Consider the following 16,312-nt stretch of genomic DNA (forward strand, 5'->3'; position numbering starts at 1 on the left):
ACGAGATTTATAATATATATTAAGAAGATATGCACCATGCAGGTAGACCGTAGTAAGTAGGGCTTACATAAGTCTTAAAAGCAAACTAATTTACATTCCAGGTACAAGTACCACCGCACATTGAGAACCTGATATTCCCGGAGACACTCAGCCCCGGCTCGTTGGGCGAATGGTCGGCTGATAGGAACGCGCAGTGTTATTCGTTGGTGCTCACCGATGAGAGAGGGGAACGGGCTTATGGGTGAGTTGCGGGTGCGAGAGAGATGGATATATGTTTGAAAGAAAGAAAATACGAAGCATACTTTGTGAGGTTGGCGATTAATGAAACACTTTATAAATACTACTCAATGCTGTTTATTTATAATTACAGGATTGTACATGATAACACACACATATATGGGGCATTTCTCTAAGTAATTTAAAAATTAATTTGAAATTCGAAATATGAGGATAAAAAGTTTATTTAATGGAGTATATTATTCAGTCATCAATTTATTTAAAAATTACTTTTCTTGAACTGATAATTACATTCAAAGTCCCCCATACCTCGCGCTTACTGACATCTTCAAAGACCCGTATTTTGAAAACTAAGCGTCTAAATGCAAAAAATTTCGTATACATATTACATACCGAGGATATATACAGGTGTAACATATTAAAATATAACCGAAATCTGAAACCTGACACTGAAATCTGTGTCCGCTTCGCGTGAAATGCCCATATGATAATCATCCTCATTACACACTACAATTAAGTACATTATAAAAATACAATACTAAAGAGTTAAACCTTGAATCTTGAAACACTATAATATGTCTGTGTGTGGACTTTTCATTTGGTCGTATATTCCATTTGTAATAATGGAGGGAGTGTTGAGAAAGAGATGGATACAGGTTTCTTGCTTTTTCTATTAGTTTAAAGAAAATTATTGAATGTTGCAATATTGATATAATGTATGATATTAGACGATTAGTTTTTTATTTCATGTTTTTGTGCCTATTAATATGTAATAGGCACAAAAACAAAGGCTTAAGTAAATTTTAAGAAAATAAAGAAATAAACTTTTGCATATAGTAGCAGATAAATGTTCCCGAATGTAGCCCCATATCGTCTATTTTGAGAGTAAAGTAGTATTTTAATTGTTTGTGGCATATAATAATATAATTATTTCTAAATTTCCAGATACTGTCGCCGCGTGCTACCAGAGGGTGCTACTACGTGTCTACCTCTATGCTACTGTGTTATTGGCAAATATAGAGCCCCTGGCTTTTATTATAAGGTTAGTAGTACATATGAAAAAGAGCATTTGTGCAGAGCACACGTGTCAGAAGTGAAACTTCTTTGGCATGATTCAAATATATCAAAATCGTCGTCTTACTCTATGACGTGATGGTATTGCTATGACACGATCTTGAAATTTTACTCGCGCCTAAAGAAGTTTCATTACAAAAAAAACACGCTTAAACCCATTTTGATAATTTTTTGGGTTAAATGGGATGTTAGTTCATAAATGATTCCTGTTTGATATTATTGATTGTTTCAGTAGACTTTAGACACGCATGAAAGTAAAAAAATGTGTGCGTGTACTAGTGTACACACGTAAGAAGTGAAACTTCTTTATGACCTTATTTTTCAAAAAAAATTTACTATATGCAACTTTACAGAAATATCACGCGTGGTAGGTGGTCGCGCCAATATAAAAATATACGTAAATATATTCTCGATATGAAAGTGGACTGTATTCAGATCTACGTGGTGTTCGCAAAGAGGGATAGACAGGATCATACGGCACGTACCTCGTCGGAGGGAGTAGCGTCCAGAACACACGCGCCGCCACGCGGTCAGGGTCCTCCAGCTCGCGGCGGGCAAGAACGGCGTCCAGTCTCACACTCCACACAAACACACACGCGGCGGTGAGCGCGACCAAGGGCCGGGGCACAGGATACCCCGGTGGTGTTACAAGGGCACAATGCCTGATGATCTAGAGAGCCTCGTGGAAGCTCTCCGGCGGTGGCCGAGTCCCGAACCTCGCGAAGGAACGGAGCGAACTCGACTTACTGCCGCGACACGAACGTCGCGTTCACGTCTTATTGGACGTGTCACGTGGTTAGAGACCACGCGATGATTGGTTGTGCTCGTATGTAGGGAAGGATGAAGGAACACACCACAAACAATAAACGTTTAATTTCTACATTTACTATTTTAATTATATTGGCGTTACCATATCCACCCGCCCTAAATGGGTCACCATTTAAAACCAATCATAAGATACAGCGAAAAACTATGACTCTAGGATCGCATAATGCGCGCGGGTTAATAAAGTCCTAAGAGCCACGGCGGTAATATAAATAACAAGTTCTATGGCTCTAGGAGCGCAAAATGCGAGCGGGATAATAAAAATTCCTAAAAGTCACGGCGGAAATATAACTAACTAATTCTATGACTCTAGGATCGCGTAATGCGAGCGGGGTACAAAAAATTCCTAAAGTCACGGCGGTATTACAACTAACAAATTCTATGACTCTAGGATCGCGTAAAGCGAGCGGGGTATAAAAAATTCCTAAAGTCACGGCGGTATTATAACTAAGAAATTATAAACGAAAGCGGTGCAAAAACTTAAAATTAAACTTAACTAACTGCGGTAATATACTAATGCGGTATAACTATTGTCTTGGAAGCGGACATAAACGAACGACCGGGCGAAGGTAAGTTCCCTTGGCGGTCCTAACTGTACAAACGCGCGCGACGTCGTCCTTTGAAGGATGTTCTTTCTCTACGACGGCTAAAGGCCAGGTTAGGGGCGGTACATTATCATTTATTACAACCACGACCGTTCCAGGAGTAATAGGTGTGGAAGGCATATTCCATTTCTGCCTAACCTGCAGACCGTGTAAGTATTCCAATCTCCAACGTTCCCAAAACGACTGAACTAACTTGTCCAGTAGCGCATGCCTATCAAGTAAACTGACGTGATCAGATTTGACTTGCGGCGCGGGTAATGCTAGTAAAAGCGCGGTATTTAAAATAACAAGAAACAAATGCGTTATAATATTCATATATTTAATATGATAATAATCAATGATCATGATAATTATGTGATCATTGCGCGGTAATATCACTGGAAGCTTATGTGCATATTCCAGGGCGGAATCGCTTAGACGTCCGATGAGGATAAGTCTGTTGCGAATAAAAGGCCTCAAGCGGTTGAGAGCCTGCGAATAAAATTTATAAAAGAGTATATTATAATACTCCTCTGCAAAATATTTATTTTGCAGGGCGGGAATAATTTTATTCTCAGCGAAATTAAGTTCCTCTACGGTCATCATAACACCGCGGCGGGTTAATAATATAAGGAACCTATAAATATAAAATACACGACGCGACGAGACGCGAAGGGCGGTATCGTATAAAGCGCAATGCTTTATAGGCGGGCACACAGTGTGTGCTAATAATTTTCGTTCGGGAATGTCTGCAATAGACTCACCATCGAGACTCCTAAGAGGCCAATCAGATGGGTCCGAACGAGCCCACTGGGGTCCATGGAACCACAGAGGGTGCGAGACGAGATTTTGTGGCGTAATGCCACGCGAAAGAACGTCAGCGGGATTTTCAATACCAGAAATATGGTAGAAGTTATCTGATGGGATGTTATACACGACTGTGGGAGCAACGAAGCCCATCATGTCCCACAGACTGGCGGTAATTGACAAGATGGAGTGCTTAGTGCACATCACATCGGCGGATGCGGTAATTTTAAAATAAAAACAATAATCAACAGTAGACCAATGCAGACCAAGTAATTTATGTTGCACGGTCTTATCAAACTCCACCGCGGAGGGTAAAAGTTTGTGCGAAGCGGGAAGATTATCTAACACGTTTTTACTATTACTGTTCCACTTAACTAGATCCCACTGAGCTCCCTTAAACAAATCGATGAGCTGCTGCGACGCGGAAACTGCTTCACATTCCGTGGGAATAGAGAAGGCGATATCATCCATATACAACGACGAAGACGCAATGCCACTCGCGAGCGGATATTTCGCGCCGTCATCTTCTACGAGCTGTCTTACCGTGCGCAGTGCATGATAAGGACTAGACTTGATGCCAAAGCAAACTCGATTAAATTGATAAAGAAGCAGCGGATCCTGCGGGCTGAAACGATATAAAAAACATTGAAAACGACGATCAAACTCACGCACGAATATCTGCAGAAACTGTTGGCGGCAATCGGCGGTCATGGCAATCGCGTGGAGACGAAAACCTAAAATTATTGTAAACAAATTGCCTTGTAAATTCGGCCCAACATGCAGAAGGTCATTCAATGAACGCTGGCTTCCAGAAGTTGGCATGCTAGCATCTAAGACCATGCGCAGCTTAGTCGACGATTTATCCTCGCGCAGAACAGCGTGATGCGGTATAATATAAATAGGTGTAGGGTCACACGGATCATACGGAGGCGCGGGTGATATATAATTTTTCGTTAGATAATCTTTTATGACGTCATCATATGCCAACCTTAATTTAGGTGAAGCTTGAAGCTTTCTTTCGAGGCACATGAAACGCTTGCGGGCAATATTAAATGAGTCACCGAGAGTGTAGAAATCATCCTTAAATGGAGGCGAAACAATATATCTGCCACTCACGGGGTCGCGGGTTGTAGTTAATTTATAATATTCTTCACATTCAACATCATCGGGATGTTGAACGGGCGGTGCGGTAGGAAGCTCCTCGAGCTCCCAGAAACGCCTGACTAATGAGTCAATAGCGGCGGTCTCTTGAACGTGACAACACGTCAAGGGCGGTTTATGTATGTTAGGTATGGTGGGTACTGAACCCATTATTACATAGCCTAACACCGTGCGCAATGCAGCGGGCGCCGACGAGTCACGAGATGCATGAACTACGTCGGGGAGAAGCAGATGAGGGAACAGAGAAGCACCGATTAATAAATCAATTTTATTTGGCGTACCAAAACTCTCATCTGCGAGCGGTAAATGCGAAATATGCGATAAGACAGAAGTGTCTATAACAGCGGTAGGTAGTAAATCCGTAACATGATCAACAACTAGCGGTGAAATATTAAAAGATATGTTGTTGTCAAGACGCGAATAAAATTTTATATTTACGGAATTACTATTTACAATTTTTTCTGAACCACCGAACCCCTTAATAATAGTACGTTCGGTTTTCTGCGGTTTAATACCTAAACGTTCACAACATTCATTCGTAATGAAGTGACTTTGCGAAGCGGAGTCTAAAAGCGCGCGAATAACAAGCCGTTCGCCTTTACAATTATAAGCTACGACTTCAGCGGTTGATAATAAAATAGTACGTTGTTTATTCGCGGGCGCGTTGCATTGAAATGTGTTATCAGTATCAGCTGTATAGCTAGCGGTACATAGTGCAATGTCGGAGCGGACGCACTCGCCCGACGGCTGTGACGGCGCAGGCAACGGCGGTGTGCTGCGCGGCGGGGGGTGAGACGCAGGCGCGGGAATGGAAGATTCGCGTTTTAAATGTAACATCGTATGATGTTTTAATTTACAAATGCGACAATTAAAATTCGACGAACAACTAGAAACTCGATGTTTTATACTGAGACAATTTATACACGCGTTTCTATCCTTTACGTATTTCAAACGTTCCTGCGGACTCATTTTATGAAAACTCGAACATTTAAATAAATGTTGATGCGTAATATTTGTACAAAGACAACTATAAGCGGAATCAGCGGTTGCTACGTAAGACTGATACGTCTTAGGCGGTGCGGAAGAAGTATTATTTGAACTGCGGTTATAATTATTATACTTTCGAGGCGGTTTATTTATTCCCGAATTTGTGGAAGGATGAATGCGTTCTAATACCTTCGCACGAGTTTGAATAAATTGAACTAAGTTATCAAAAGTAGGCATTTCACTACCAAACTTAGTCTCGAAAGCGCGAACAGTATCTGAATCTAACTTCTTCAACGCGATATGAACAATCATTAAATCTGTAATATTATCTAACTTTATATTTTGTAAGGCGCGCACTGCGCTAACAAAGTTATCTGTAAATAAATCAAAGTTTGTTGCGGACGGAGAATGCAAAGGTTTAAAATCAAACATTTGATTTAAATACGCGGAAACTAACATACGTTTATCATCATATTTATCTTTTAAAGTTTGTAAAATTAAATTATAATTTTCAGCGGAGGGGGTTATACCAGCTATAACAGTTGTGGCCTTCCCCGTTAATTTACCTAGTAAATAATATAAACGCTCGGCATCTGTAAGGCCGGGATTGTTGTGAACAATTGATTCAAAATTCGAAAGAAACAGCGGAAATGAGCGAATATCACCCGAAAATGGTACTAATTCGATAGGCGGTAATTTAGGCCTATTTTCATGCCAATTATTAATATCTCCGTGTGACGGACTTGGTTGCGAATATTGCGATTTAATTCTTTTAATCCTGCTATATAAAGACTCGAATGCAACGAGGCTTTTATAATCAGGTTTCGCGGTAGGTGTTAATAATAATAAGCGAGTATTGTATTCGTCTAAACACTGTTTATAATCATCGCGTAATGATTCTACCTGCGCGGACTCGTCAAGGAAACTTTCCATAAGCGCAGCGTTGTTTTGAATGTTCAAAGACAAATCATAAATTCTTTGCACCATTTCGAATATAATTTCGCGTTTAGCTAATAACATGGATAACTGCGAATCATTTATATCTTCCGAATCATTAACATCCGAAGCGTCACTATCAGGTAACTTAGTCATTTTCTTAGGCGGCATTTTTAATAACAAAAGTATATATTCAAACAGAGAATGTTACAATACAAGTTACAATAACAAGTAATACGACTAAATAAAGTAGGTCAGCGACGCAAGCGTAATATGAACCGAGTATGAATTTTCAATATGGTCGGATTATAACAGCGGATCGCGGAATGACCTAGATAACGTTATAAATTTCGAGCGCGGGTAGGGGATAAATAAATATGATGAAATATGTTCTATTTATAATGATTTTAGCGTTATAACTGCGGATAAACGATATGAATATAGTTTTAATTGACTATTTTAATAATAATATACGCGTAACTTAATGTTACGGGCGGAATAAAATATATTTTAAGCAAAAAATAATAGATGACGCAATGTCGATCTATGCGGTATATTATAGTTATTTCACAATGAATGTACTATTAAATCGCTTATTAGGGCCTACAATGAGTATCCTAATAAGGGCGGGTTTAAAATATATTTTATATGAATAGTAGAAGACGCATTGTCGTTCTATTATATGCGGTATATTAAATAGTATTTCGCATTGAAGATACTACTAATCGCTTATTAGGTCCTACACAATGAGTATCCTAATAAGGGCGGTGGAATCATCAGGTATTATCCTGCTCGAAGTGACCACTCAATGGTTACTATCCGGCTCGAAGGACCACTCAATGGTCGCGCCAATATAAAAATATACGTAAATATATTCTCGATATGAAAGTGGACTGTATTCAGATCTACGTGGTGTTCGCAAAGAGGGATAGACAGGATCATACGGCACGTACCTCGTCGGAGGGAGTAGCGTCCAGAACACACGCGCCGCCACGCGGTCAGGGTCCTCCAGCTCGCGGCGGGCAAGAACGGCGTCCAGTCTCACACTCCACACAAACACACACGCGGCGGTGAGCGCGACCAAGGGCCGGGGCACGGGATACCCCGGTGGTGTTACAAGGGCACAATGCCTGATGATCTAGAGAGCCTCGTGGAAGCTCTCCGGCGGTGGCCGAGTCCCGAACCTCGCGAAGGAACGGAGCGAACTCGACTTACTGCCGCGACACGAACGTCGCGTTCACGTCTTATTGGACGTGTCACGTGGTTAGAGACCACGCGATGATTGGTTGTGCTCGTATGTAGGGAAGGATGAAGGAACACACCACAAACAATAAACGTTTAATTTCTACATTTACTATTTTAATTATATTGGCGTTACCAGTAGGGATAAGAAAAAGATGACAAAAAAATATCACGCGTAACGAAAAAATGTTACACTAAATTTTTGTCCAACCCCGATAAAGAAGTTTCACTTCAAAAAATAGGAAAAATTATGTTAAAGTTTATGTTAAATTCATATTGAAAAATATTCATGACAATTAATCTTATATATAAAAATGAATCGCAAAATGTGTTGGTAAGCGCATAACTCGAGAACGGCTGAACCGATTTCGATAATTCTTTTTTTATTATATTCCTTGAAGTACGAGGATGGTTTTTATGTAGAGAAAACGTAAATATGTACCACGGGCGAAGCCGGGGCGGACCGCTAGTTTAATAAAAATGTGTTTGTTTTTACTATTCTCTGTTGTTATATGTTAATTGTACATAATTTGTAGTATTATTTCATTGATTCAATCATAGATAGAGATAGCACTATCAATAAATAAATGTACCAAATAGAGATAGAACTGCGTGGTGTTAACAATTATATTATTATAATGAGGTTTTATCTGTGCTACGTTTTGAATTTTAATTAGAATGTATTATGTGTCACTGTGAAGATTATTGTCTCATCTGTTTTGTAATGTTTGTATTCATAATAATTATCATATTACTAGCTTTTCGCCCGCGTCTTCGCCCGCGTTTTCAAAGGAAAACCCGCATAGTTCCCGTTCCTGTGGGATTTCTGGAATAAAACCTATCCTATGTGTTAATCCAAGTTACCCTCTATATGTGTGCTAAATTTCATTATTATCGGTTCAGTAGTTTATGCGTGAAAACCATACATACATACACAAACCTTTCCTCTTTATAATACATATTAGTATAGATAAGTATTGTACAATTAAAAATTACATGAATTACATTAAACTTTTCATAAAATTGGAAATCTTGTAAATACTTCGTTAATTCAACTACGGTAATTTTTTTTATGTTTTTGTATGATTGTTTGACGTTTTTTTTTGTGAATAGTTATTAGTTAATTATGCCCAGGTCATAATGTATTTCCTAGAAGCAGTAATGTTTGATTATAATAGGTACAATTATTGTGTCAATGTGATTCAATTTATACACTTTTATATCTTACAAGATGCATAATTATAAATCATATTTGTCGTTAATAAATAACCATTTTTTTTTTACAGATTTTACAAGAAATAGAAGCACACCACGGCAACCCAGAAATAGAAATAAATCAAATTTTACAACAATTATTCGAAACAGATTTCCCCAACCCGGGCGAACAAATAACAATAACATATAACAGGACGGAGAGTAAAGAGAAATCTAACTCTCTGATCGGAGAGCTGAAGTCCAAAACGATGCCAAGAAGAAGCGATATATCGATTAATGTTAGTGTAAAAAGAGAAATTGGAACGGAGAAATTTGATGTAACGGAGAAATTTGATGTAACGGAGAAATTTAAACGCGAAAGAGAGATTGTTGTTGACACGGAGAGTTTGGAGAAACATGAACTGCCGGAGTTTTATGATATCGAAAATAATAATGGAGTGAAGAGAGTTTTGATTAGTTTGGAGAGTCCGAGGTGAGAGATTTGATGTTTTTTTTTTTTTTAATTTTAGACATGTGCATTGTGCTATTGGTTGTGTTGATGTATATGTAATCATGGTAACTTTTTTGGTTTATTGTTAGATTGCTTTTTAGTTTTAGTGTTTTAATAGGATTTTTCATAGTGTATATATTATAGTGTCTCTTGTAACAGTAAATACTAGATAATATAACTTAAACAGCCAATATAGCCAAATATAACCTTCTAAATAAATTAACATCTTTCCTAGACTAAAACAGACTTAATTCCCCGTATACTTCGTGTCGTTATATACCTAGCTGCGCTTCGCGGTTTCACGCGCGTAGCTCCGCTCCTGTTGGTCTTAGCGTGATGATATATAGTAGTAGCCTTCCTCGATAAATGGGCTATCTAACACCGAAAGAATTTTTGAAATCGGACCAGTAGTTTCTGAGATTAGCGCGTTAAAACAAACAAACTATTCAGCTTTATAATATTAGTATAGATAACCAGAAAATAACACATTTACAAATGATTTTTTTCACAGGACCCGCATAATAAAACGACCAATCGAACCCCGAGCTGATGAGGACAATATGTCCATTCTATTGGACAGTTTTGGTGCTGGTTTAGTGATCAAAGTGTTTGGATCGCTCCTGCTTGAACGAAAGGTGGTTGTTATGGGAGACCAGCTAGGGTAAGTAAATAAACTGTTTTACCGACATAAAAACTAAACAAAACTATTTATACTGTTTTACCGACGCATATTAACTACACCCAAGAAGCTTATATCTAATACACTGGAGATTTCATTATGAACATTAACTTGTAACAAGAAAATATGACCTTGAATGACGCCTGTATGTTTTTTTATCCCTTTCACACCTAACTTGGCAAGTGGGTAACTACCTAGGTGTGAAAGGGATAAAAAACATACAGGCGTCATTCAACGTCATATTTTCTTGTTACAATTTAATGTTCATACTGAAATCTCCAGTGTATTAGATATAAGCTTCTTGCCGATACCTAACAATTTTTTTCACAATTTCAGTACTGTATCATCCTGCATGGAGGCATTACAAAGCGCGCTATACCCATTTGTCTGGCAGCAACCGCTAATATCGACAATCCCGTCGGAGATACAGCGGGATGTTTTGGAAGCCCCCGTGCCGATATTGGCTGGGATGTTGAAAACTGAGGAGTGCGATTTTAGCGTGCAGTTTGAAGAGGTAATATAATAATAATAATTCATATTATTTTTTGACGTGACAACGTCTTATAATTCGATATAGTCGGCTGCACGCACGAAAAAACATGACTCATGCGGCGTTACCTCGCTCTGAGGCGTTCCATGTAAGGCTTGAAGTGCAAGCGAGAGCGCGGAACGAGCGACAAAGAAGCACAATCGGACGTTGTCACGTTCAACTATCGTCAGTAAACTTTACAGACAACTAATTTTTTTTAAGTATTAATTTATTACACGAGGAACTGTACAGTGATTTTGATCAATCAGAAATTTGTTTATTATGGTTTATTAGCTGCGCTTCGCGGTTTCACCCGCGTGGCTCCGCTCCTGTTGGTCTTTGCGAGATGATATATAGCCTATAGCCTTCCTCGATAAATGGGCTAATTGACACCGAAAGAATCTTTCAAATCGGACCAGTAGTTCCTGAGATTAGCGCGTACAAACAAACAATCTCTTCAGCTTTATAATATCAGTATAGATAGTATAGATTAGTTAAACCAAATCTTAAAATTACTCGTATCGGTCAATATTACTATAAATATGTAATCGTAATTGAAAATTAAGCAATTGTGCAGTTCTAACAAAACGAAATTATATTTTATCTTATGACGTCGTTACTAGGTTACGTTGTTGAATTTTGTTGAACTGTCAAATGTTGCCTATTAAAATGACTCTACTATAGTTAATTACCTACATTTTAAATTTATTTACTTCCTTAGTCATAAAATAATAATAACATTACTTTCCCCAGGGTATGCTCATAGATCTAACGAACACAGGCAAAGTGCTTTTCTACCAAGGCGACGAATCGACCATTTTACCTACATCCAGCTATAAAACATTAAAAACGTCACTACAAATGGAGACGAACAAACAGAAAGACAGACAAGACACGAAAACAAGGAATGTCATGATTTCTGAGGCTTTTTTGAGATTTTTTGTAGACATTTTGGGTGATTTTTGGCGATATTTTGTGGAAAGAGAGGTTAAAGATGGCGAACTGGGTAGGGATGGTGTTGTTTTTGATGTGAGTGACATTTTTTATTTTATTCATTTGTTTATTGTAACACGTTCAAAAATATAATATCCAATGAAATTATTGTTATGACATGAGCATGATTTTTAAACGAACAAAAAGATAGTAATTTAAAGAAAGTCAACTAGTAAACTGCTGAACAGGTTTAGATGAAATTTGCCAAATCATAGTATTTTTATTGTTAAATTAAATGACTGTGTTCAAAGGTTATGTTGTATACATTAATAAATAAATTAATTTAAAATTTAATATACATATATTTCAGGCGTTACTTTGTTTGATTTAATACAAGTACATTTATAATTTAAACATTAGGATGTTGTTCTTTTTAAGCTATTGCATAGCTTCTATCGCGGGCCTTGAGCGCGGGGACCGAATCGAGAAATTCCGTAACGAAAAAACCTCACGCTCCCCACTCCGACGGGCGCGGAGGTGTGGCTTGAAGGCATAGCATGCAATAGCTGTACCGCGGCAGTCCCCGAGTGCCACACGTCTTTTTATTATTTATTAACATTAACTTTATGTTATTTCTTCCACAGAAAGACGCGTTCATAAAGAACACTTCATCTAAACAAAATCAATACTTCCTGGAATGGTTCACGGAAACGGCAATGTTCAACCATTTCATACAAAACATGGTCAGCTACCAACATGCAGGCGAAAAAAAACTGATCGACACACCCTTGACCGATTTTTACGAACTTTTCAACGAACGAGTGCAAAGTCGTACTAAAACCAACGCTAAAATAAGTGAGAAGAACTATAAAAGTGCAGTGAATAAAAAAGTTAAGTTGCTCAAAACTAAACTGAGGGATTTAGTTGCTTAATTTACTTAGTGAAACTCAATTTTTAACTTGATGAGTGGAAATGTGAGGAACTGTACGATTAACTATGTTTTTAGTTGAGTTAACTAAATTTTGAGTTGAGTTAACTCTTGAGTGTAGTCAAGTCATTTTGAGTTTAGCGAACTAAGTTTTAGTTAACTTTTTTGAGTGATAAACTCACTATTTTGGTTTAACTTATTTTGTGGATATTTAGTGTAAAAAGTGAGAAACTATGTGTTAACTCAACTTGAGTTTAGCTATTTCATTTTGAGTTTTGTAACTCATTATGTATTGAGTTAATTGAGTATAGATAAGTCATGATGGGTTGAGTTAACTCAATATTTGTTTAGCCAACTTAATTCACATTGAGTTAACTAAGTCTGTGTAAAGTTATGTTATTTTGGTTAAGTTGGTATATTTTCATATCACTTATTAGGAATAAGACTTTGATGTGAAAAAGTGTACTATTTTTACTTGAGTTTTATGTGAAAAATTTGTTGTCTGTAAAGTCGGTTTACTGACGATAGTTGAACGTGACAACGTCCGATTGTGCTTCTTTATCGCTCGTTCCGCGCTCTCGCTCGCACTTCAAGCCTTACATGGAACGCCTCAGAGCGAGGTAACGCCGCATGAGTCATGTTTTTTCGTGCGTGCAGCCGGCTTTATCGAATTATAAGACGTCAAAAAATTGTTATAAACCAGTGTATTTTATGTATTATTTATGTACGAAAAGTCAAAAGAACGATTCCAGTAAAAAATACACACCGTAAAAATATTTTAGACAGGGAACTTCATTATATTTTTAATAGGGCTGCGCCCAAAAAAAAATTTGAAAATTGTGCCGTCACATTTTTTTTTAAAACATCTAATATTTTAACTTATTTCTTGCATGTTAAGTTAAGTAAAACTTTAATATTAATTTCATACTGTGTTATACTGTGTGTGTATTAGTTTTTGTGTATGTTTAGTGTAATCTCCGAAACTACAATCTCATAAGATTTTAAACGGCCTTAAAATGAGTGATTTTTATAATGTGTGTAGATTATTTGAATACCAGTGCCTTTTTATATATGTTAATTAAATATAACTTGTAAATATTGTAAAGCTAGTAAAAATTATCACAAATGCTATAATATAGTCTTAATATTTTTTAAACTTGTGTAAGTTTTATGTATACAGAAATATTATAGATAGAGTAGCAATAACTTACTGATTATAAAAAAATATATAATTTTAGAAAGAGAGAAAAGATAGTACTCTATCTGTCTCTTTCTACAGATATATTGTATATGTCAGACCGTCCAAACTGTAACCAAAATAGTGGCCGTGACGGTATTACCATGACGCAACCTTGAAATTTTACTCTCAACGAGCCTATAGAAGTTTTACTTCAAAAAGACATATTCTGCTATTTATTTTTAACCGACTCCGACCGGTCGGGAGAAGGTTCTATGTGCGTCAATTTTTTTTTATAAAAGATAATTAAACACTTCTGAAAAATATAGATAGAGTACCGTTATCTGATCTCTCTTTCTAACTGAACAAATAATTAAGGCCCGCTCTATCTAGAATAACTCTATGGTAATAGAAAACATAATATTATAATGTTTTCCATAGAAAAAGTAATATAATGTTGTCTTAAAACTGGTAAATTATTTGTTTGTAAGATATTCATATTGTACTTAGATTATTACTTATACCTAATAAATTATTAGGTATTTATTATTAGTAATAATCATCATCTCATATTATTTGTTAAAAAAAGCAGGAATAATTCTTTCATAAAAAAATAAGTTTTTAATTTTTTATCTACAAACAATTATCTTTACTTCTATGTTTGTTTTCTAAAAATTTAAATATAGTATTTTAATGTGAAGTTTTTATATCTTAAAAAAAAACAATTTTTGTAATTGCCCTTATGACATAAAATTGTCGTCTTAAAATTTTTATAATAATGTAAATATATATTTTTAATACTTGCATCTCAATCTAATGTCTCATGAGCGAAAGAGACGGATGTATTCTGTTTTTCAACTTCAACATTCCCATATTGTAAAATATATAGTCATTTTTATGTTTTAATTTGGATCTGTTATTTAATCGTATGTGTACGGTTGACAAAAAAAATATTATTTTTTTATTTCGAAAAAATAATATAAGTATAGTTATATATTTCATTCCCCTAATCTGATTTTTTGAAAAAATATATTTAACTAAAAATATTATTAATCGTAAATATTAAAAATACTTTAAAACACTTGTAATTTTCATGATTTTAATGTTTAAACTTTTTTTGTCAACTGTATAATACTTTTTTTTAAACTTTTTTGTTATTTGTTCGAAGCCCATAATTATATTAGTCATGTTTGTTGACTATGTATTTTTATAAGACTGTATTATTTAGATATATTTATATTTTATAGGCATGTGCAGTTTTACTTTGTTAATAAAAATGATTTAGTATAACATAAAGATATGAAAATAAATGTATTAAGATCTATGGCAGTTTGTATTCATTTATAAAAAATATATAGTAATGGGTACCTACTACCTACCTACTTCTAATCCTTGCATTTTTTGGAAACTTTTAACCCAGTTATAATTATGAATATCTTTTTTAAAAATATTATAGCATTATATTTCTTAACTTATTATATATATATATAATAGTTAATAATCAAAATCATTGGTTTTTATCCTCATTTTTTCTATACACAATTTGAATTTTTCGCAGTTTTAAACAATATTATGTAAAAAGTTGATAATTGACTATTGAGTAAGTAAAAATAAATATGAATTTTATAATCACAACAAAAAATACATAAATCATTCAGAAAATGTTACGAAAAAACACATAATTATATGCATCCTTTTCTTACTCATTCTATTCACGTAAGAGTAGTCCAAACTGATTTATTTCATTGCTACGTTAAAAACATTTAAAATTGTTTGTGTATTGTAAGTTATTTTAAACTTGACAGTCAATTATTATTGCCAGTTAAAAATATATTATAATACTTAAATATCGAATATACTAGTTCATAATTTAAGATATTTTTTATCATAGAAGTGGCGCTATAGTTTTTTGAATAATTGTATAGGTAGACTGAATGTAAATGTTTGTTAAGCTTTGTTATGTATGCACAAATGGATTAAAATATTTTAAATTTTATACTGCTTTTTAATTGATTCCCTATCCCTACCTTAAGTATGAAAGAAGTAGGTCAACAATGATAAAACTTCTATGGAACGAGTGGTTGCCTTTGGCTTATTAATTACCCGATGCATTGAATTTACACGAAATCTTCCAAGTTCAAAACCAATGACCCGAATTTTTATTAAATTCTTTATCATGCCTTTCTATCTCACAATCTTTTCATTTAGATATACAGGGTGTAATCGTTAAGTGTGCACACTGCACAGGCATTCCGTAACAATTACATATTATATCAATAAAACTTTAATCTGATATCGAAAGTACTGTACGTAATTAGTAGTAATGACAATAATAATTTTTTTTTAATAAAACGAGAACGAGAAATATCCAAAATTTTGTATTCAAAGCAGATGTTCGAAGTAACGTCCTTATTGTGCAATACAAATCTACAGTTTCTAAATGAACTTTCCTTAAAATTTGCGAATTAATTAAAGTACAATACCAAAAAAAAATAAACCTTTCCCCAC

General features: G+C 35.5%; 1 protein-coding gene across 3 annotated transcripts in view; it reads left to right on the top strand.

The window, feature by feature from the left end:
* The window catches only part of LOC149475457 (uncharacterized), a 252,747-nt gene that overhangs the window by 63,473 nt on the left and 172,962 nt on the right, over nucleotides 1-16,312 (top strand). The window contains exons 5-12 of one of the 3 annotated variants that reach the window (XR_016318057.1): nucleotides 102-241; nucleotides 1,183-1,279; nucleotides 9,140-9,540; nucleotides 10,070-10,219; nucleotides 10,574-10,751; nucleotides 11,520-11,795; nucleotides 12,344-13,113; nucleotides 13,306-13,788. Coding sequence is in view for 1 of the 3 variants with exons in the window: in XM_089713330.1 (XP_089569456.1) it covers nucleotides 102-241; nucleotides 1,183-1,279; nucleotides 9,140-9,540; nucleotides 10,070-10,219; nucleotides 10,574-10,751; nucleotides 11,520-11,795; nucleotides 12,344-12,631 (1,530 nt within the window). In the remaining 2 variants the exon portion in view is untranslated. Of the gene's footprint in view, nucleotides 1-101; nucleotides 242-1,182; nucleotides 1,280-9,139; nucleotides 9,541-10,069; nucleotides 10,220-10,573; nucleotides 10,752-11,519; nucleotides 11,796-12,343; nucleotides 13,139-13,305; nucleotides 13,789-16,312 lie in introns of those variants that run through there. The other 2 variants (XR_016318058.1, XM_089713330.1) reach the window with 2 other exon arrangements.

Source organism: Colias philodice, chromosome 30 (assembly GCF_061535455.1).
Source record: "Colias philodice isolate Cphi_HAF_F1 chromosome 30, ilColPhil1 Martin Lab GWU primary, whole genome shotgun sequence".
Classification (NCBI taxonomy): Eukaryota; Metazoa; Arthropoda; class Insecta; order Lepidoptera; family Pieridae; genus Colias; species Colias philodice.